The sequence below is a fragment of the Azolla caroliniana genome, unplaced genomic scaffold (assembly GCF_043228905.1).
Source record: "Azolla caroliniana isolate FFs.n. ecotype wild unplaced genomic scaffold, voAzoCaro1.0.p SCAF_2, whole genome shotgun sequence".
In the NCBI taxonomy this organism is placed as follows: domain Eukaryota; kingdom Viridiplantae; phylum Streptophyta; class Polypodiopsida; order Salviniales; family Salviniaceae; genus Azolla; species Azolla caroliniana.
In genome coordinates, this window is record NW_028230437.1 from 7,144,667 (window position 1) to 7,166,878 (window position 22,212).

Consider the following 22,212-nt stretch of genomic DNA (forward strand, 5'->3'; position numbering starts at 1 on the left):
CAATGTCAATTTCGAAGAGGGGTACGATCTTCGGGTTTTTCCTACAATTACTGAGCTTCTTCTTTGTCAGATAACCCTTCTAGCATGTTGACGCACTCTACATACAACGGTGTACATTCCTTTCCAGTGCTCGTCCTTGGCAGTGTTGGTACCCGTACCTTGGTTTTTCCTCGCCGGAAGGTAATTATATTTTTCCTCCAATTCTGTTTGATATGTGCCGTTTTCAACCACGGCCGCCCCAGCAATAGCGGGTATGCGCCTTGTGCCTGTAATTGTAGCACTACTGTCGAGATGTGAAATGTATGACCGCCAACGGTGACTTCTAATTTTCGTATTAATCCTGTCGACCGCATTGAGCTTGTATCAGCCATCCATAACCAGAACAGACATGGCTCCCACTCGTGGATTCCCAGGGCATCACACGTCCAGAGGCTTATTACATTCACACAGGAGCCTCCGTCTATTACTGTGCCGGGGAGTTCTTTCCCTTTTACAATGGCAGTGATTACCGGATTGTTGGTGTCCACCACCGTTGGTCCCTCCTTCGGATTCGAGAAGAGTACTGGTGCCGATGATGATTCTCCTGCCGTCATGGTCATCTTCAGTCCTTCCGTGAATCTCGGCACGAGCTATAGGAGTCTTCCTAGTGGCAGCGTAATCTAGCATTCTTGCAACGCCAGCCATGTCTCGTTCTCGGAGTGACTGCCGTCGGCAAGCCCTATGGTGTTCTCCTTTTGCCACTCTAAGTCTGTTATGTTTTGCTCGTTTTCTTTCCTCACCCATTCCGTCGCTTGCTTCCGGATGGTCTCCTGCGTCTCCCATTCCTTGGCCATGCCCTTCGATCTTGTGGTCACTTGTTGCAGATCTGCCACTTCAGGTACTACCATATTTACTGCCGGTCGTTTGTCATAGCTCTTCGCCGGGCATTGATTACTATAATGGCCTTCCTGTCGGCAGTAGTAGCAGTAGGCTTTCCGGGTATTGCTGGATTCGGCATTGTTTGTTGTATCCGGGGCAGGTCCTGTGGTAAGCCCGGGGTTTTGGGCCGGTTGGCTGCTTGAAGCTCCTTGTTCCGGATCCCGTGGGTGGCCGCCTTTTTTGAAATGCCGTTTTCTGTTATAGTTCTTCTTATTGCGGTACTCTTGACGAGGTTGGTCGTTATATCTGCCATATTCCTCCCGTTGTTGACGATACTCGGGGGAGTGCTCCCGGTCGTAATGTTCGTATCGTCTATTGTAATCCCGGTACCAATCATATCTATCATACCGGTCATAGTTATCCCGCCGATCACCGTACCGGACATCATTCTCCCGTCGATCGCCATACCGGACATCTTGTGCCGGTCGGTCGCGGTCCGTTTGCCGCCAGCGTTCCTCTTCTTCATCCCGGCTGCTGCGTGGCTCTATTTGTCGGACGGGCGGTGCTTGCTGGTTCAATAGATTATACTCGCACCTATCCGTCGTATGGCCCTTGGATTGACAGATTACACATTGCGTCCTCATAGTGCATTCTAGTGCCGAGTGTCCGGAATTCAAGCAGGTTGTGCACTGTATTGCTTGCCGAAACCGGAGGTCTTCATCGGATGGTAACGCCCGTTGGAGTGCTCCCAGTGTGAGCCAGGAACTTGTCTTTTCCATCTCTCTCACCCGGTCAAGGACCTGGTCGATGGTACTTGCGCGGAAGTCAATTACCGTGCAAACCGTGCGTAGGGGTTCCCGGAGCGCATTTAGGAATATAGTCCGTAATTCCTCCTCCGGGGGTGCGCGGGCAAGTTGACTATGCATCCGTTGAAACCAGATGACGAACTGAGGAATGCTCTCCCCTGCCTCCTGTCGGATGGTATAAAACAAGCCCACCACTACTGTCTGGTCCACCTCCTTTTGGAGAAAATGCAAGAATTTAGCTTTTAAATCTGCGAAGGTGGTGATGGTAGACGAGTCCTGCGTCCGGCGCCATCTTGCTGCCGGTCCCTCCAATGTGACGCCAAATTCCGCTATCTTAGAGCGTTCCTCTTCCTCCGAGGTCAATCGCTGGGACACATGGTTTGCTTCCTATGTCTGTTCAAAGGTGTGAACATGAGCTTCCGCGTCCGGGTCATCTCTATACTTGGAGTACTGGAACGGCATGTTGTCGTCCGGTATCGGTGTGCGGGCTGGTGGTATTGGTGGTCGTTCCTGGTTTTTCTCCGGCGTCAGTGGTCTTTCCTTATTTGTCTCCTGCGTTGGTGGTCTTTCCTCTTCTTTTGGTGATGGAGGCCTCTCCTCCTCGACTTCCGGTGTCAGAGGTCACTCTTCCTCTGCTTCTGGTTCCGGAGGTTCCAGCCTTAGCACTTCCGGTTCCGGTGTCGGTAAGGTGTCTGATCCTTCGTCCTCTGGTCCGCCCGGGGTGTCGTTACTGCTACGGTAGTTCGTGTGCACGTTGTATCCCTCTTCGGAATCCGATTCATACGCTAAAAAGGCTTCTACGTCGCCTTCCCCACTTGCCAACACCTGGAGAAGGGATTCGGTTTGCCGAAGGCTGCTTAGGCTGCTGCCATCGTTCGGGTGCGATGTTTGCTGTAACCGGAGGGACTCCTCCACTACTCTCCGGATTATGTTGGAAAATGAGCGATCCGCTCTAATTTCCTGTGCCACTTGCTGGAAAGCCTCACGTCTCCTTTGCCTTTCGGCAAGGCGTCGAGTTCGATCTGTAACCAGGTCGTGCGTTGATCTAGTCATCCATTCATGCCGTCGTTCGCTACAATAACAGGAATCGTGGTCGCCAAAAACTGTGTTAACTCTTAGGGCCGGACAATGGCCTAACACAGGGTGTCTACGGAAGACACTTCACCAAAGGGGTGTTACGGCAAGAGGATTAGGCTCAACGATTAATCCAACTTAATTAGGTTACTTAGCAAGATCGTCCTTAATAATCACACGCGTAAGATATAACAATGAATGCAGAATGGCAATTAACACAGAGAGATAAAAAACATTAAGCTTTATTAATTAACCACTCCTCATTACATTGCATCTGGGCCTTTAAATAGGTTTCCGGTTTGTAGTACAAAACGGTGCCATCCGCACCTGTTCGGGATCGGTCCGGATCCGGAACGGCATACCGATTCCGGTCCGTCTGTCCACACTGATAGCTTACTTACAACCATTCCTTAATAATTAAATAACTCCTTCGTTACACACTCTAGACTCCTTTGCCGGCCGGTAACACTTCAATGCTCATAAATGACTTCTATCAATCCATATGGACTTGTATAAAAGTGCTCATTGAGCACATTCTATGTACAGACTGAGTATTATTTTTTTAATAGATTTGTGTGTATTGACTCTCTCTCTCTCTCTCTCCCCCCCGCATACTCTATGTGTGTCCAAGCTCTCCATTAAACCTGTGTTTTCCTACGTTCTGCTTTCTGTTGCTTCCGCACGTTGTTCTTTTCACACGAAGAATGCACTACGGCCGCTTGAGGGCCAAGGAACAAGCATGCATCCGGAGGAGCCGCAACGAGTGACCAACGATAGCAGTCGAGTCGAGCCTTTGAGAAGCAAGTACGAGACGAAAGATAGAGCGGCGAGGTGCCAAGATCAACGGAACGAGTTGAGCGTGATTGGCATGAGCGGAGGGTTGTGTCTAGGGAAACAGAGGAGGTGCGTGGAGAACGAAGGGCTACACACTAGGAAGAGCAAACACGGCATCCCGAAGGATGGGTGGGGCCGAGCGGGCCGAGAGGGTGTGCATCAAGATGAAGTGGTAACGAGATCCACGAAGGACACCGAAGCGGAGAACCACGACATGGATGTTGGGATGGAGGTGTACTCTATCCTGAGAGAGCACCATGGGCAAGGGAGATACGAGGAACGTGTGACATGGTCACGTAAGGACCTAAGAACGAGTGTGTATTCGGAGGTCGACATCGACGCACAGGTAGAGCCTTCGAAAGGCACGCATGGAATGAAGGGAGACGGCATGCCGAGGTGCTTGGGACGAGGAGACAATTGAGCCGAAGGAGGAACACATGTGTTATGCGAGGGGTTGTATCCGACATACAATCGGAGTGATCAGGAGTCCAATCGGATGACGTGCACGGTGGACAAAGGAAGAGAGATCGAATCAACGACTCCTTTAGGGAGGTCTACTGCGACCAGCTGGGGAGGAAGGTGTGAGCATCGGATATGGTAAATCGGATGGAGCCAACGGTTCGGGGACATGTGGCGGATACAGTGGATCGGGAGGCTATGGTAGTTTGTATGGGAAGGATGGGCATGCTCGAAATGGAAGACGAAGTCGATCGAGGTCAACAAGGGCGTAAAGGAACCCGGTTAATCACCATTGCCAAATCTCACATCTTTCCCTTTCTTGGCACATACCGGTGGATGTGCGGTTTGGTGGGGGTGGATGTCATGAGGATTTTCGGCTATGGTGAGAAAATCCGAGTGGGATGAATAAAATGGGGATGTGCAACATTGCACATCCCCTTGATAGAATTGTAAAATAAAGTAACAAATGTAAAAGGAAGGGTAGAATGTAAGGTGCTAAAAGTGCACTACAAAGTTTGTGAAGCATAAAGATGATGTGTACGTAGGGGCTCATGCACATGTAGACTAAATGGGAGTGCATGGGAGTACGGATGTAGTGGGTAGTGGTATAGAGTGTGAGTGTGAGGGCTGAGAGATAAGGCCCCATCAATCAAAGATCAAGGGAAATATTCCCCATTAAAAGAAGGGGATTTGACCCCTCCTTATGTAATGTGCCTCACCCCTTACTATTATAAAAGGGAGTGGAGAGGTCACTTTTGAAGGGCTTCCACTTTGGGGTTTCCTTGGGTCGCCATTTTGTTGGTTTGGGTAGACCATTAGGGTTTCGGGTTTAGGGTTTCGGTTAGGGTTTCATCTAGTAGCCATGGTTCTAACTCATGTGGTGTTCTCGTAATATAATCATTCGATGGATCTTGTCTTGCCTTTAATCTTAATCTCTTCGATCTTAACCTCTCTAATCTTAACCCTTCTACTCGGTTAAACTCTCAAGCTTCCTTCCCTTTCTTCACTCCCTAGTCCAGGACCCTCGCGGTCCTGTCCTACCCGACACGCACGTGCGGATTTCCACGACAGTGCTCGCTCCAAAGTCGCTCATCATTGGGCATACGGCTTACTCTAGCCACCTCCATTCCCAAGCCTTCCTTGGGCCTCTATCTCTATGGACCTCATAACAGATCTACCCTTGGTCAATAGTTATGTCTCTGTGTTGGTTATTGTCAAAGATTTTACAAAGATGGCTCACTTCATCCATGCTCAAAAACCATTTCCAGTGAAGGAATGGTGCATCTATTCCTCAACAATGTGGTTTGTTTGCATGGACTCCCCAACCATGTCATCTCCGATCGCGGATCCCAGTTTGTCTCTCACTTCTCGTAGCGCCTGCTGTAAACTTTAGGTTGCCATCTCTATCAAGTTATCCTCTGCCTATCACCCCCAAACCAACGCCTACAATACCTCGTCTTGTGGAAGGTTACCCCATGTCTGACACCACGTGGGAACCAACGAAGAATTTACAAAATGCCCTAGAGGTGGTCCAGGATTTTCATCACCGGTATCCCCACAAACCGGCAACCGGTTTGGGAAGACAGTGTAAGAGGGGGGATAATATCACATTCTAGATGTGAACCTCTAACCTACAACACACCCAATACATAGTGTTAGATAAACCATATGGAAAATCTTAAGTTATATGTGAACTTATATATGTTTTAATATTGTATAGTTTAGCATATAGTACATTTGAGAATATTCTAGCCTTTAGTATATTCTAGAAATATTCTATAGTATATTTTAGACGGGTATATTCTAGAGATATTTCTTGGGTATATTTTAGAGATATTCAATTTCGGAACTTGTATAAATATGTGTGTTCACCTAGAGTACAATCAAGGTGAACAACGCCAGTTACGGAGTCTTTCAATTCATCAACTCATCCATTTGATTTTCTTCTAGTGTCTTGTGCATATTATCTATCCATGGCAGACATCAGTGGTGCAGTCTAGGATTTCGTCACAACGGTCGTGTTAATCTCTTCCAAGGTATTAGTCATCCTAATATCTGGCAGTATGGGACGTTGGTGATAGGTTGACTATGTCTAGATCATAGGTCAGGGGTGGTCAGATGGAATGGGTTCTTCTATCTAGTTTATTTACCTTGTTTTTACTTTACTTTGGTCTATTGATTAGTAATAGAATCTTAACACTGGTATCAGAGCATTTATTAACAAATGTTTTTGTTGTTTTGATGTTTTTCGTGTGAGTGATGGGGATCTAACAAGGCTCGTCATGCTCTTCTCAGGATCAAAACAGCACTCTAAATCCAGTACTTTCTTCTTTCTCGATCTCTCTTCTTTTCTATGATGCATTATTCTTGGTCACATGGAAATTGTATTACGTTTTCTTTTCTTTCTTTCTTCATTACTACCATGAAATCACCATTTTAATTCTAATTCTGCATCAAGTCGAGCGTGTTTGCACTAATCGCCACCCTCAACTCATGGCCCTTTTTCAGAGTGCGTTGTATATCCCACTCTCCCCTCTATTGCGTCATCTCTTACAATAATAAGTATTCTTATGCATCGGGCCGAGCGTGTTTGCACTAATCGCACATGCTCACCTCATCACCCTTTTGAATAGGTTGTTGTGTATGTCATTCTTCCCTCTATTCAACCATCTTTTGGTCATTCTATGGGATGTTTTGGTCTTGACGAGGTGTATGTCGACTACCTATGCCACTCTACTCTCTATTGAGCCATCTCTTGGCCAATTCTATGGGATGGTGTGGTCTTGATGAGGTGCATGTTGACTACACTAGGGTTTCTTACCTTCGGGCATGCTTAATGTTTCATACACCTATTTGATTATTTTTCTAATTATTTTCTAATTATACAAGTTATCTTCCCACTTTCTTAAGATTTTCTTGTGATTGTCATCTACCCACCCATACTTCACTCTCTTTTTACCCTTACTTTTCACATTTAAAATATTTACGTACGTTTACCTATGATGTCACACTTCCATGTAGACTATTTTTTCATATTGAACCATTTTTGTAACATGTCATCTAGGGTTAACTCATGTTATCGAGCCTTAGAACTCAATTAAAACCACATGAGTTCCCTTATTGATGTTTTACTCGTAGATTTGAGTACTACATCTTTGCACACAACACCACCATCACTTGTATCAATTAGTGGCTTAGGTCACAATTGTGCAAATTACAACCACTGTATTGGGATGGATATGTGCATACCTCACACCATCCATTTATTTGTGACATTTTTTTTAGTAGGTAACACATGGTTTTTTAAACCTTGTTTTCGTCACTTATTGTCTCGTATAGGTAGTGATTTATTTTATCTTGTTTTTTCATAACATTTGCTTGTAACTCACAACACTACTTGCGAGTGCACTTGTTTTTGTACGTAATACCCTTTCCCAACCATATCAATACATGCTAGGTTGGCAATTTAATATAAGGCTTACTAGGAAATTACATTGATGGTAGAACCATGGTTGAGCCTCTAGAGATGTACTCTCCCATAATCTTCTTCACAAACTTCGGCGAGCCTACATCATATGAAGAAGCATCGGCTGATCGATTCGGCCACATGGCATCTGGCAATGGAGTTAGAGATGAACTTCACTCGGCAAAATAAGACTTGGGATCTAGTCGAACTACCGAAAAATCAACATGCTCTCCCTTGCAAGTGGGCTACAGATTAGAAGAGACATCTGATTTGGCCAACCAAAAATTCAAGGCCAGATTAGTAGCGAAAGGGTTTCGACAGGAATATGGCTTTGATTTCGATGAAATATCTTCACCAGTGGTGAAAATGACGACCCTACGCTTTATGCTCAACGTCATGGCAACCGAAGATTTGGAGCTTATGCAGCTAGATGTCAAAATGGCATTCCACCATGGTGACCTAGAAGAGGAGATCTACATGGAGTAGTCGAAAGGCTTCGTGGTATCCATCTTGAAGCAGGCACCCAGTCAGTGGTATAAGAAGTTCGACGATTTCATCCAATCAGCCGACATCTCAAAGAGCAATCAAGACCATTGTCTCTTCACCAAAATAGTTCGAGATGGGTCACCCATCTTTCTCATCGTTTACGTGGATGACATGCTACTCTCCAGCCAACATGTCGGAGAGCTCGCCGAACTCGTTCGGCAACTAAAGTTGAAGTTTGACATGAAAGACCTCGGTCCGGCACAACACATTCTAGGGATGAAAATTAGTCAGCTTCGGAATCGACGACAACTACTCTTGTCACAAGCCGACTACATTGGATGTGTCTTAGAACACTTCAACATGAAATAGGCAAAATTTGCTTCGACCCCACTCCCAATTAGCCTTTGGTTATCTCAGAAGGATTGCCTGACATTCGGTCCGGAGGGGGAAATTATGATGTCGGTGCCATACGCATCGATTGTCGACTCCTTAATGTACGCGATAGCCACCACACGGTCAGACTTAGTTCACGCCATAGGAGTCGTCAGTAGATTTATGCACAATCTCGGTCAATCGCATTGGAATGCAGTAAAGCATGTGTTCAGATATCTGGTGGGCACAAAAGACTATGGCATCCTATTTGGCCTAAATAAGACTTCAGGTGTAGTCGGTTACACTAACTCAGACTTTGTTGACTGCTTGGACAGCCGAATCTTGACAATTGGAAGTCAAACTCGGCAATGGAGCAATCTCGTGGAAGTCGAAAGTACAAGATTGCATGACCACTTCAACGATCGAGGTTGAATATGTAGTCACATTCGACGTGGCGAAAGAGGCCTTGTGGCTCGGTTGTCTAGCACGCACGTTTCGACAAGCTCACTCCGATTCGACTCTAGTTGTCTATAGCGACAATCAAGGCATTGTCTCTTTGTCAAGAAATCTAGTCCATCACATCGGCTCGAAGCATATAGACGTAAGGTATCACTTCGTTCAGGACTACATCATTTCAGGGAAAATCGACCTAGAGAAGATATTTACAAATGATAATGTCACAGATGGGATGACCAAGTGTCTTCTGGTAGACCATTTCCGGTCTCTTCAGCACCATACGGGCATTCAATGAAATCAGTCTAATTGAGTCGGACATTCAGGATGGTTTCGGATAATCGGCATCGATATTTCAAGATTTGGCAATCAACATAGTTGACTCGGCTTCAAACTCTCCGACTGGGACTCACTTTTAGACTAGCCGATTCGACCTCAACCCTCTCGGCTTCCAGTTTTTCGGACATTGCTGAATTTGGACAAAAGCCTACTTGTTCGACAACCTTGTATAAATCTATATCTTTGTTCATTCCTTTTACAAAGTTTTGTTGTATACGCCCATTACAAGGGAGTGTCGAATACGGGTTCATAATGGACGTATTACACATTGTCCCATTGGACAGACTAGGTTTAGGCTAAATTTATATATATTGGGAAGGGAAGTTGCCCTAGGTCGGTTAGTATTTAAATGACCTTTGTAACCTAGTTAGTGGTTGTTGTGTCATTGTAACTTTGAGAGCAATAATATAGTTACATATCTTTGTGCCTACTTTGGTGTCTCCTTGTTCTCTTGATCTTGTTTCTTGTTATTGTTGCCTCCATTAATTCTTGTAGAGTTGTTCTTTAAGACTTTGTTCATTAACAAATAAGGATCTTCATAGGAGAAGTGTTGGTTTTGTTTTGCATCCTGACGGACGCCTCCAATAGATAATTTAATGACTCGAGGTATGAGTCGTGGGTTTTCGAAGTCTTCTCGACTGATGGAGAAGACACCCATGACTCGAGTGTGAGTCGTGGGTTTTTCAAGCCTTCTCAACGGATGGAGAAGATACACATGACTCAACGTGTAAGTCGTAGGTTTCTAAGTCTTCTCGAGGTTTGAGTCATGGGCTTGTGGCATTGTCGTGAAGCAATTTCACGATAAAAAACAAACTCAAATATTATATAAAGTGAAATTAGTGAGCCTTGAAACCACAACCTTATATATCAAATACAAAGATGTCTTATGTCTATTGTCATATGTGGGAACTCCGATGAGCAGGATGGCTATCGTGTATCGCATGTAACACATGTGCGCCAAATGGCAATCATGCATCACATGCATTGCATGCACCCTCACATACATCTTGTGCTTGTGAGCACCTATATAAAGAGAGGGAATGGATGTCTAAAGGGACAATTAATTTAAGTGAGTTAATGGAACCTATTAAACTGGATAGAGGGTGGTTGTGGTATGTTCACTGGGTCCAAATACTTCACCTAACCATCCTTTGCATAGTAGAGTAGTGTCGGTCATGTGAGTCCGATCAAAGATCCATACTAATTATAAAACATTTTGATGGTGTAACAAGGGGGGAGCCACATTTGCATTAAATGTAAATGTGCCTTTCTCTATATTTAAAGTGAAATAAGTATATTATTAAAGGTAGTTCTAAGAGGAATCGAACTTTAGTCCTCTTACAAAAATTGAATGGCCAAATCTACTAGGCCATTCAATTTCATTAATCCCTTAAACTTTATACTCTTACTCCCTTTTTTCTTGTTCCACATGCTACCCCTCCTCTCTCTTACTTTTTCACCCTCAACACGCCACATCACAACACCGTGATTAAGGTGTGAGTCATGGGATTGTTGCGTGTGTACTAGCCAAGACGCACACGTTTCACAACCTCCGTGAGTACACTTGACTTGCATACAAACTTAGGTTATATCCTAGAGGGCCCACCCCTCTTGGTGCTTGAACAATGGGGCACGTGAACGGACGTCAAATTTGGGGGATAAAATCTCCCATGTGTGTTCAATAACCTTATAATAAATATAATGTACTCAAATACCTATGTGAGGGATGGAATCTCTCACGTGTGTTCAATGACCTTATAATAAATAAAAGGTGTTGAAGTACCTATGTGGGGGATGAAATCTCCCATGTGTGTTCAATAACCGTTTAATAAATATAACGTATTCAAGTACCTATGTGGGGGATGGAATCTCTCACGTGTGTTCAATAACCTTATGATAAATAAAAGGTACTCAAGTACCTCTTGTGGGGGAAGAAATCTCCCATGTGTTTTCTATAACCTTATAATAAATATAAGGTACTCAAGTACCTATGTGGGGGATGGAATCTCCCATGTGTATTCAATAACTTTATGAGTTGCATTATTCTTGTTGAGAAATTGGACAGCCACTATGTCCGTCCGCGTTGATTTACTAGGCACAACTATAGAGTCGCGTGACATTTAATGAGGAACAAATTATGATGTCTTATTTAAGTTGGATAGAGGTTGGTTGGGCGATATGTTCAACATGTCCAAATGCTGCTAAGTAAATTATTCACACTCCCTCTTCAATCCGTCTGGATTCAAGATCTAAGTTAAGTTTTGAGTCCTAGCCACCGTCACATACGAATCCGAGTCCATTCGAAGATCCACTTAGCAATGGGCATGGTTTGGGCTTAAACCAAAGTTCGTAGAATACTTAGCATAAAATACATGTAAAATACGTATTCTAAGTATTCTACATGTATTCTAACTTTTTTTTTAAAATACTTAGAACAACGTATTTTATAGATAAAATACGTTGAATACGTGTAGAATATTTGTAAAATACGTTAAATACTTTGTAAAATCCAAAGTTTTTTTTTCAAAAAACAATTTAAAATTTTTTTGAAATGATAAATACTTGTTAAATACGTAAAATACATCTATTAAAAAATTTAGAATACGTCAAATTGTAAATGGCAATTCTAAAACGTAGAATACTTCAGAGTATTCTAAAATGTACTCTAAATGTAGAATAAGCGTTTTTTAACAACTATGAACCGAACCAAACTATTAAGCCATGGTTTAACGGTTTATTGGTTCCAAAGAAATTTAATGGTTTGGATTTTCGATAAACGGTTCAATTTCGGTTCGGTTCGGCTCTAAAACTCGGGTTTATAGGTTTGGTTTAAAGGTTTATAGGTTTTTGGTTAACTTTTTTTTACCTTAATAGTCTATTAATTTAATGGTTTTTTACGTTAAAGAGCATCATGGGGATGCCATGATCCCCAAATTAAGAGTTTTTCTGCGAATGGTCTCAATAAAGGTGGACCACGTACTTCGGGAATTGGATAACACGACAAGCCTTGAGAATGCCATAGAAATAATTGTGGAAATTGCTGTCCACTTCGATGGGAGGGATTTAAGGAGAATATATGTATTATAAAATACACAAGTCATCCACACATTCATGAATTATTCACACATACACAAATTTATGCATAAGTGTAAATGTGCAATAACAAACACACACCAAAATAGTGATATAAAATAAAACATATACTAGCAGACTATTCACCAAGTGCACAATTGCACATTAATAGGCACCAACACATATATCATTTGTGAGCATACAATTCTATACCTTCTTGGCACACAAATTTCTTTCTATATAACACTCACAAAAACAAGAAAAGTAAAGCAAGAAGACCTAACACTTGTGCACCCACTCACATGTACATTCTCTAAGGGAAATAGCATTTGCTCTAGAACATATTGAGTGGGAAAGTTTTGGGCACAACAAATACGAGTCACTTCAAATTGACAACTTCAACAAACTTTAAAAGATGTAACCTCCAACCCTATCTTTGCTCAATACTTCACATGCATGCAGGGATTTCCTAGAAATCAACAACCCATGGGTTGTCCGACAATTATAAAAAATATGTTTTACATTATAGAAAGATGATACAATCTATCATAATAAAAATATTAAATACATTATAAACCCATGTGATATTATAGGAGGATGATATTTCTATACCTATGGCATGACATATCTATTGATCAATGTTGTGTTGTTTATAATTATCCAACTCTTCTATTCCTTATACCCTTATACTAATTAAAGCATTTACTGAAGATAGCCTCTTTAAAGTTGGTTTCATTTGTTGTAGTGATGACCACAAACATTAAAACTTTTAAGATCAAGTTGGTTTTGGTCTTATTCGTCTTAAAGAACCCAATTTCACATGGAAAACAAAGATTATGCTCCGTAGTTTTCATTATCAATGGAAAACCCCAACATTTTGATTACACCAATCTTTCCAAGTCTTGTGTACATTGTCGTCAAGTGTATCTTTGCCAAACATCTACGCAAACCCTTAAATTTGATCTTGAGAGATAATAAACCTTTATAATGAACTAGCTTAATCTCTTAATGATTGATTTTTTTTGTGGTGCTTCAAGTCCTATTTAAATGGGTTTTTGAATCACAATTGTTTGATCACCACTTGGCAGACATGTGCTATGTGTGATGCATGATAGCGATATTGCTCATTCAAATCCCCATGTATGCAATGCTTCATGAGACATAAGTATGAAGATGAAAATATAAACTTATAGAAGAACTTAATTCTAATTGTTCATACTTAGTGGTTGATATTTCAAGTTATGGGTTCGAGCCATTTGAATTTGTTTACATATCATGAAGTGATTGCTTCAAACACCCACCCCCTTTGAATTCGCACTCTTGTTGTGCAAGTTCATGCCTTTTGGCCTTCAACGATACCTCTATTCTATAAATCATTTACTACCTTGTTATTATCAGCAATCACTATATTTGTGCCACTAGTTGACATTGCACACACACCCCTTTTACTTCTTCTTCTTATAACCTTGGAAATTCAATTATTGTTCAGGCCATCACAACCCCTTCCTATTAAGCCCCGTCCTAGAAATCATGGAGAAAGTCTTCAGATTCTTGCATTAGATGGTCATGAATGTGCTCTTTACTTCGAACATGGTTCAATCAAATAGTAAGGAACTAAACTAAACTTCTTTCATCTTGGTTTTTGATCGCACAAACATTGATCCGTGTTGTCTATCACCTTCTTCTCCATTTAGAGTGTAGTGATACATGGCTAACCCTTAATAACTATGTTGAGAAACTTATCTTGAACAAAGAAATCATGATCTAGAAAAACATTCCCAATAATTACTTTAATGTTGGGATATGGTTCGTAAAGATCTTTGATTGCTTCTGTTGCCGCTTGAACTTCCTATCCATGGTTTTTCTTGATTGGTCACTTCCCACGATTATGTAAGTCAAACGACATTATATTAATTTCAGAACCATGTTTGCTTGATGTAATACATTATTCCATCTCTTCCCCGATCTTGAATAGGCCTTATGTCATCGCTTGAGCCCAATGACCACGAGTATAATGACTTCTATCTTTGTCTTGATTGATATCTTTATTTGCACCCTTACACCTGCTAATAATGCAACTTCCTCATCCATATTTTCTTGGATTTTCAATGTATTAAATCTTGTAACTTCATCCTCCACTTGCATCTTTCTTCCCTTTGCGTAAATTATAACCGCATGAAATTCTTTCTTCGCGACTCCCAATAGCTCCTTGAGAGTAAGCTTGACCTTATTATCAAAGTTCTAGTTTCTTAATAAATCTTTCTATTATTGATGGAAATCTCTACATCCAAAACTAGCTAAAATGTCAAGGTTGTTAAATTTTGCTTTAACTTTCCTTATGCAACGACTTTAACTTTTTGCTCCTTGGTTTCTAGTCTTTGAAAATGACCAATTTCATCTACCTTTCGTTTTTTTGTTCTCCCTGGTTTCTAATCTTCGATGATGACCAACTTCATCTAGTTCTTTTTGTCTTCTCTTCTACTTGAACTTCATGCGCGTTCACCTCAACAACTTTTGCAAACATTTTTAATGTGTATACTAGATTATTCCACCTAGTACTACAAACCTCATTGTCGGCCTTCCTTAAGTCCTTTGTTTAGACCGTTCCTTCACCTCTAGTTGGACTTTTCCTTTACTTTTCGAATAGTAAGTTGTCAACGTCTGAAGTTTTCTTTTTGTCCTTAGGCTTTTATTGACTCAAGCTTTCAACTTTCTCCAACTTGACGAACTTGAATTGTAGATCCTTCATGCCTTTTTATTAGTTTGTCAAGTGGTGCTTCTAATTCTTTCTCTTCTCGCTCGAGTAGTTGATTCTTGTGTTGGATGATTTGATACAATAATATTGTTTGAAATTTTCGCATTATCCTCCATCCTCAATGCCCTTCTTCTAGGTATACAACAAGCCTCTAAGACCTCAATCCAGTTGGACATAATTTCAATTGTGCTTGTATGATCCCCCAAAAGGATCGATATATCTTTTTTCAATTTTTTTGTTATTTGAACAAACAAATCTACATTCTCTTGATCTCTTACTAATAGCTTGTTGGACTTCTTTTTAAATTCTCTTAGTAATTCTGATAATAAGAAACATTTCCTTCTTTTCTCGGTCCACTCAAGGATGGCCTTCTTTGTCACTCTAGTACAATCATCAAGCATATACTCATCTAATAGTTCTTGACAAAACATATTCCAATGTACGCTGAATCTTTCTTGAAATTTTGCTACCTTTACTTGAACCTCTAGAGTCGCCACTCTATTGAACTAAGCCACCATGTGTAGCCCAGTTCCACATGGTTTGGCCATTTCATAAGTCTCATAGACCTCTAGAAATCTCATAATGTCTTCGCCATAGAATTGACCAATCTTTTGAATAATCAACTATGTAATAAGTGTCAATTTGTTTTCCTATTGTTTAGTTTCCCTTTGTTCTTGTATGATTTGACACATCATGGTCATCATGAAGTTGACAATGTTAAAGCTGTAGTCAGCCACTTCTTTTATCAAAGACCTCTTTCATCAATAGTTCATGTCAAATTCACCAAAATTTATCCTAGGGTTCGTGATCAATCAATGTGTTGAATCATCGGGGTTATGATTGAGGAGAGTTTGTAAGGCAAAGGGAGAGAGATGAGAACAAACAATAGACGGAGATAGTGTAGGATTCAAGAAGCAAAATGATCAAATTTTGGTCTATTAAATTGAGAATACAAGATGTTATTTACTAAGGTTACAATATTCTATTATAAGCATGTTACTGTATCAAGCCAAACTTCGGCTCTAACCCATAATTTTCTTAATGATAAACTTTCCTAATGAGCTAGGTTAATTTCTTGATTATTAATGAATATATTTTTCTTGATATCGATGTGCTTCAATTCCTTTTGCTTAAATAAGTGTTTGAATAAGAATGCATATGATGTGTGAGTGCAAGTAATGCATGCGATGTTGCGATGCATGACAACCATGTTGCTCATCTAAGTCACCATGTATGCAATATTGCATAAGACATAATTATAAGAATGAGAATGTAAATTTGTACAAGAACTTATCCTAGTAATTCAAACTTTATACTTGATGTAGTGGAAACAACGATGTAGGCGAGTCTTCTCCAACCAAACCACACATCCAACAAAGTTACCGCAAGAGATATGGAGTGAAATTGTAGCCACTCTGAAGAGCCAATATGATGGCCTTAAGGGCGGCTCCGATGGAGTTGAAAGACAATGAATAGCCTTTATCCAACAATGGTCGTCCTCTCCCTTTATTGAGTCAGTGGGCATCCACATAAGATGGAACTATTGAGTCCCTAAAGGGATTTGTACATAATCGTCTCATTTGTAAAATTTTATAACTAATGGAAGGAGTTATTTTTTTGGAAAATAAAAAAACTTTATACTTGATGGTTACTATTTGGGGTTATGGGTTTGTTTTCATATTGTGAGAACATTTTTCAAATTCTTTAACAACATTGCAAACATCATAATTGAATATTGTCTTTATCCTTTACATTCTTTTAAATTAAATAATTGCCACGAATCTTTCCCAAAATGGTTGCACAACACTTGTTACCACTCTCTTACGTATGTGTGTACTTTTTCTGAATCTTTATCATAGTACTATGGACAAAAGAACTTTACAACACACAGCCACATAATGCAATAATCAAAATTCCCATAAATATAGCTCTGGTTTATATCAATACTATGAGCATTGTATATGTAGTATGCGTCATGTCATGTATCTTTATACACTAGACCCAAAAGTAGGCGATGTTGACGTGAAATGCATTGAATATTGGGACAAATCACAAATGTTTGCTCTGTAACTCTATAGTGTAATAAGTCTCCTACCTAAAGGAGTAATACAACCATCCACCGCAAAAAAGCAACACTATACATCCATTTCCACATAAGCAAGATGGCTTACTCGGATGGAGAATAATATGTCACGAACAACGTATAATGAATTGGCATCTCGCAGCTTGCTTCAGCCGGAGCATGGATCGTGACAAACGGACAGATGATAGCCAGGCATTTGTGAATCCGATAGTCACCGGAGAATTTATGGTACTTTCGGGTATGAGAACCATGGGGGGGTGGGGGGCCCATAAACCCGAGTGAAGGTGTTGAAGCCCAATGAGAGAGAATTTATATGAGCAGTTGTTATTGTTAATGAGTCTTGGGGCCCAATATATATACATATATGATATATTCAGTGACTGAGCAGAGTGACCGAACAGAGGAGCAGAGGATGGGAGAGGCTCCATTAGAGGAGGAGAAGATCGTATCAGACGTCACACAGGCATTCCTTCTATAGCATTCCTATGTCTCTGTGTGCGTGCGTGTGTGTTTGAGAGAGAGAGAGAGAGAGAGGAGGAGAAGGAGAAGGAGATTTATTTTGCTTGTGTGTTGAATTATGTATAGTTGATCGGATGGACACCTTTGATTGAGCTCAAGACCATTGCTCGCAAGGAGGGAAGTTTGGCTAGAATCATAGGCAAGCTAGAATGCCAACAACCTTTTGGATCTGTGAAAGATCGGATCGCTCTTCAGTGAGTGATTGATGCTGTTCGGATTTCCCAGATTATTATAATTTTCTTTTATCTTATGCTAAATCACATTATGTATTACCTGCCTACGTGCACACATATATACACATGTATGTATATACACGCGTACGTATGTAATGTATGTATGTATGCATGTAATGTATGTATGATTTGCACAGTTTGGCCTCTCTGTGTGTGTATAGGGCTGATTTACAATGATACGTATGTAATGTATGTATGATTTGCACAGTTTGGTCTTTGTGTGTGTGTATAGGGCTGATTTACATACGTACGTATGTAATGTATGTATGTATGCATGTAATGTATGTATGATTTGCACAGTTTGGTCTTTGTGTGTCTGTATATATAGGGCTGATTTACAATCAGATTTTTGTGGTTTGATGATATACTAATATACGTTGGGCTTTGATAGCATGTCTGAGTACATGATCTCTCTGCAATATATGTGAATTTGCTTTTAATATGTATAAAAACCAGGTTTTTATATTTTCTTTGCAAAATCCAGTATGATAGAAGATGCTGAAAAACGTGGATTGATCAAACCTGGCGTAAGTACCCTTGTGGAGCCCACCAGTGGGAATACTGCCATTGCCTTGGCTGGTATAGCCACTCAAAAAGGTTACAAAGTTGCTGCAGTGATGCCGAAATTTTCATCCTTGGAACGCCGAATGCTCTTGAAAGCATTTGGAGCAGATGTTTATGTCACAGGTCAATTGTTAATGTCTCTGAATATTATGGAAAAGCGCAGAAATATTACTGTTCTTTTCTGTATCTCCCCAAAGAGAAAGAAAGAAAGTTATCTTGATGTCTACTAGGGCCAATACGGACCTATGATTACAAATATATGTGAATTCATGTTATCCACACTGGAACCAAAAGTAACAGCTCTAGGCTTGAACCTAAAGATCACTGATAATGATATTAATGAATGTGGTGAAATGATTTTGGAGATGGTTTACAAGCATGAAGTGCATTAACTAATATGTAAGAGTTGAGCTATGGTAAGCAGATCTGAAATCTAAGGTTGGTTTTTGTAGTGGGGTGAGGATATAAAGAAGTTCACAAATTGCATTGGGTGTCCTTGGGGGAATGAAATCCATGATCTTATCCAGGTACTCCCAGTCTCTGCTGTTGTGGACATTCCTCTGCTTGCTCTATGGTGACGCCTCCGCATGTTTTCAGTAGAAGTTTGGGCCTACAAAAGAAGTTACTGATGTGTGATTGTTGTTACATCCCATGTAGTAATGTAATGTAAGGGTTGATTCTCTATGCTTTTGGGTCAAAGTGCCAGGGTGAGAGAGAGAGAGAGATGTTATTATTTATGTGACCAGCTGTGAAATATTTTACATAGAACACATGGAATTGAATAGAGACTCTTAGTGTTCAAGAATTTTACTAATGAACATTGCAATCGAAAGTGCACATCATAACCATGGTAGGAATGTGTGTAGGGAGTGGATCAGTTGGCAATGTGTGAAAAGCAAACTAAATGTTTTAAGAAAGACAGTGGATGGGATAGGGGAAGGGGATGAATTGCCAATATAAGTGGTTATAGAGCACGTATAATTTCACTTGACCAAAGATGTCGGGGAAATAAAACAAGATCAGGGGCATTTGGGGGGATAATGAAAAACTCAGGGGTATTTGGAGTTTTCCACTAAATATTATTCCTAACAACTTTGTCATTCTTTTCAACAAATGATAATTTCCATGATTGTTGTATGTCAGATCCTGCTCTGGGATTTGATGGTATGTTTGCCAAAGTTGATGAACTACTTGCCACTATTCCAAATAGTTATATGCTGAATCAACTAGCCAATCCAATGAATATTCAAGCTCACTATGTAACCACAGGTGCTTGATAATGCTTGAGGATTCACTGCTTTCAAGGCATAATTTAAGCTCCCATTAGTTGTAAATATTCCATGAAATTAAATTTACTCTTTTCTATTCAATTTGTTAATATCCCCTTTATATAGTACAGTTCTATACGTAAAGAATACCTTAGAATTCCTGTGATAACAGTTATGTATTTCATAGTTATTCATGATTTGTTTGAATTAAGGACTCAATCTTAGAAATGAATCAGGTCCCGAAATATGGAAAGACACGGCAGGAAAGGTAGATATTCTCATAGCTGGCGCAGGAACTGGGGGCACATTTTCTGGAGCTGGAAAGTATCTGAAGGAGCAAAACCCATCTATCAAAGTCATTGTTGTGGAACCTTTGGAAAGTCCTGTCCTATCAGGTGCTTCTTTTGTTCCTGTTGTACTCCTTGTTTTCCCTTTTGCTTTTACGTTTATTCTAATATTTCTAATGATGAACATATATCATTCTATTTGAAAGGTGGATGCAAGGGTCCACACAAAATTCAAGGTATTGGCCCAGGCCTTATACCAGAAAATACCCGTGTTGAAGTTAGTGATGAAATTATGGTTATCTCTTCTGAGGAAGCTTTGACATATGCACGAAGACTTATAAAAGAGGAAGGCTTGCTTGTGGGTATTTCATCAGGTGCTGCTTTTGCTGCTGCCCTGAAGGTAACTAATCCATTGATGTATCTTTACAGGCCTTTTGTGTATGTGTGGTAAAACTATTCTATTCTACTAGCAGGAAGTATGTTTGTGTCTGGAGATAGTGGATCTTCATTTCTCACTATCATGCTCATAGAATGATAATTCTATTGAACTCTTCCCAAGCCTACAAGTCTTTGAATCTATAGTAATTTCTTTACTTGACTTTCTTCAGCTTGCCATTAAGTTTTTGCTAGAGTTTTCTGCTGAAGGTCTGTCTCATTATTAGCCTGTTCTGGTAGATTCATCCCACAAATGATGTATAGCTGTTAGCCTCAGTTGCTGACTTATCAGCATTCATATTTTTGAAAGAGGTTTTCTTTTTTGCAGAAGGTGCACATAGTACAATAATAAGCTCCAGTCCCAGAGTTAGTTTTGATGATTTATAGTAGTTCAATAAAATTTTGGAAAGTTGGTAAACATTTAATTAATAAATTTCATATAAGAAAAACACTTACAAATGATCAATATCAAAGTTATGGTTGAAAAGAAAAACTATGGATAATTGGCATCTAAATTCTTGTGCAACTTTATTTACCAATTCTTGGCTCATGACCTTCTTTGTACCAACTCCCACATTACGTCAATCAATAGTTTACATTTTGTATTGATGGGGTAATTTTATTCTGCTTCTCATATTACACCAGAATGAAGGGATTTTTAAAAGTCTTTCTATAATTTATTTTCCCTTTTTCTTCTCTCTCACACTCACACACTTGTGTGACAGGTTGCAAAAAGATCTGAGAATGCTGGCAAGATGATTGTAACAATGTTACCTAGTGGCTCGGAGCGGTACATGAGCACGGACCTTTTTGCTTCAGTTAGAGAAGTGTGTGAGAAAATGACTTATTGAAGTCAAATAAACACAAACCAAGAATGCTACTGTTTTGTGGTTTGTAAGTTTGAATAAAAAACATTATGACTTTGTGAACGCGTAACTTAAAATAAACTAAGGACATTCCCTCAACCTCAAAGATGTGTTTGAGTATTCTTTGCAACTGCTATGACTATAAAGCGGAGCTAGCATACTGAAACTTTTGCCCCAATTTTAACATGATTATGTAAACCATGTTCAAAAACCAGTTATAACCCACTAAGAAACATAGTTTAATATTGCTGCAATATTCGCTGAGTTCTTTCACCATCCTTTATAAGATTTGCCTTGATCAATCACATCTAAATCAGAACTAAAGAAAACCAGTTGTTTTGTCCTGTTCAGCAAGATCTTGTGCAAAGGGGGGCATAATAAATGCCTTGTCAGTAATTGACAATTGAGAGAGATGCAGAACATGGTCAAATGCAAACAGAGTAGCAATAAAAGGTTGAGCAAAATGAAGAAAACAGATTGCAAAAGAGAATCAAATTATTAATTGATGATATAAACTTAAAGCATTTAAGTGATTATGGTACAAGGAACCTTTCTGCTTCATTTAAATCACACATTCCCTAGAGACGTATGTTTTACGTGTATTCTGCACACTGTTCTCTTTCTTCTAGTCCTTGTACACATGCATTGTTGATCTTTTTCATCCAGAAACATTTTCCATGCGTAAATATATAATTGTTTTCTTTCTTCTAGCAACAATTCAATGCATATAAACATATGCATTGTTGTGATCTGTCTCTTTGAAAAGCAATTTCAATGCATACATACATACGTTATTGATCTGTTCATTCCAAAAGAAATGTCTTTCCATACATGCGTACATTATTTTCCTTTTTTCTTTTCAGAGTATGCCTATACAATGAAAGTCACTGAAAAGAGTGACATATACAGTTTTCGAGTAGTTTTGCTAGAGCTACTTACAGGTCAATACTCAGTCCAACCTCAGAATCAAGAAGGAGATCTTG

The 22,212-nt window shown here is 40.1% G+C and overlaps 1 protein-coding gene across 1 annotated transcript; it reads left to right on the top strand.

Moving 5' to 3' along the window:
- Positions 1–17,406: 17,406 nt before the first annotated feature.
- LOC147867257 (cysteine synthase-like) lies at positions 17,407–21,502 on the top strand. The gene is made up of 7 exons (XM_087315050.1): positions 17,407–17,520; positions 17,643–17,770; positions 18,294–18,496; positions 19,517–19,642; positions 19,878–20,036; positions 20,135–20,328; positions 21,089–21,502. Exons 1-7 carry the CDS (start codon positions 17,422–17,424, stop codon positions 21,212–21,214), a joined length of 1,035 nt encoding a protein of 344 aa, XP_087171176.1. The 5' UTR covers positions 17,407–17,421; the 3' UTR covers positions 21,215–21,502.
- The last annotated feature ends 710 nt before the right edge of the window (positions 21,503–22,212 follow it).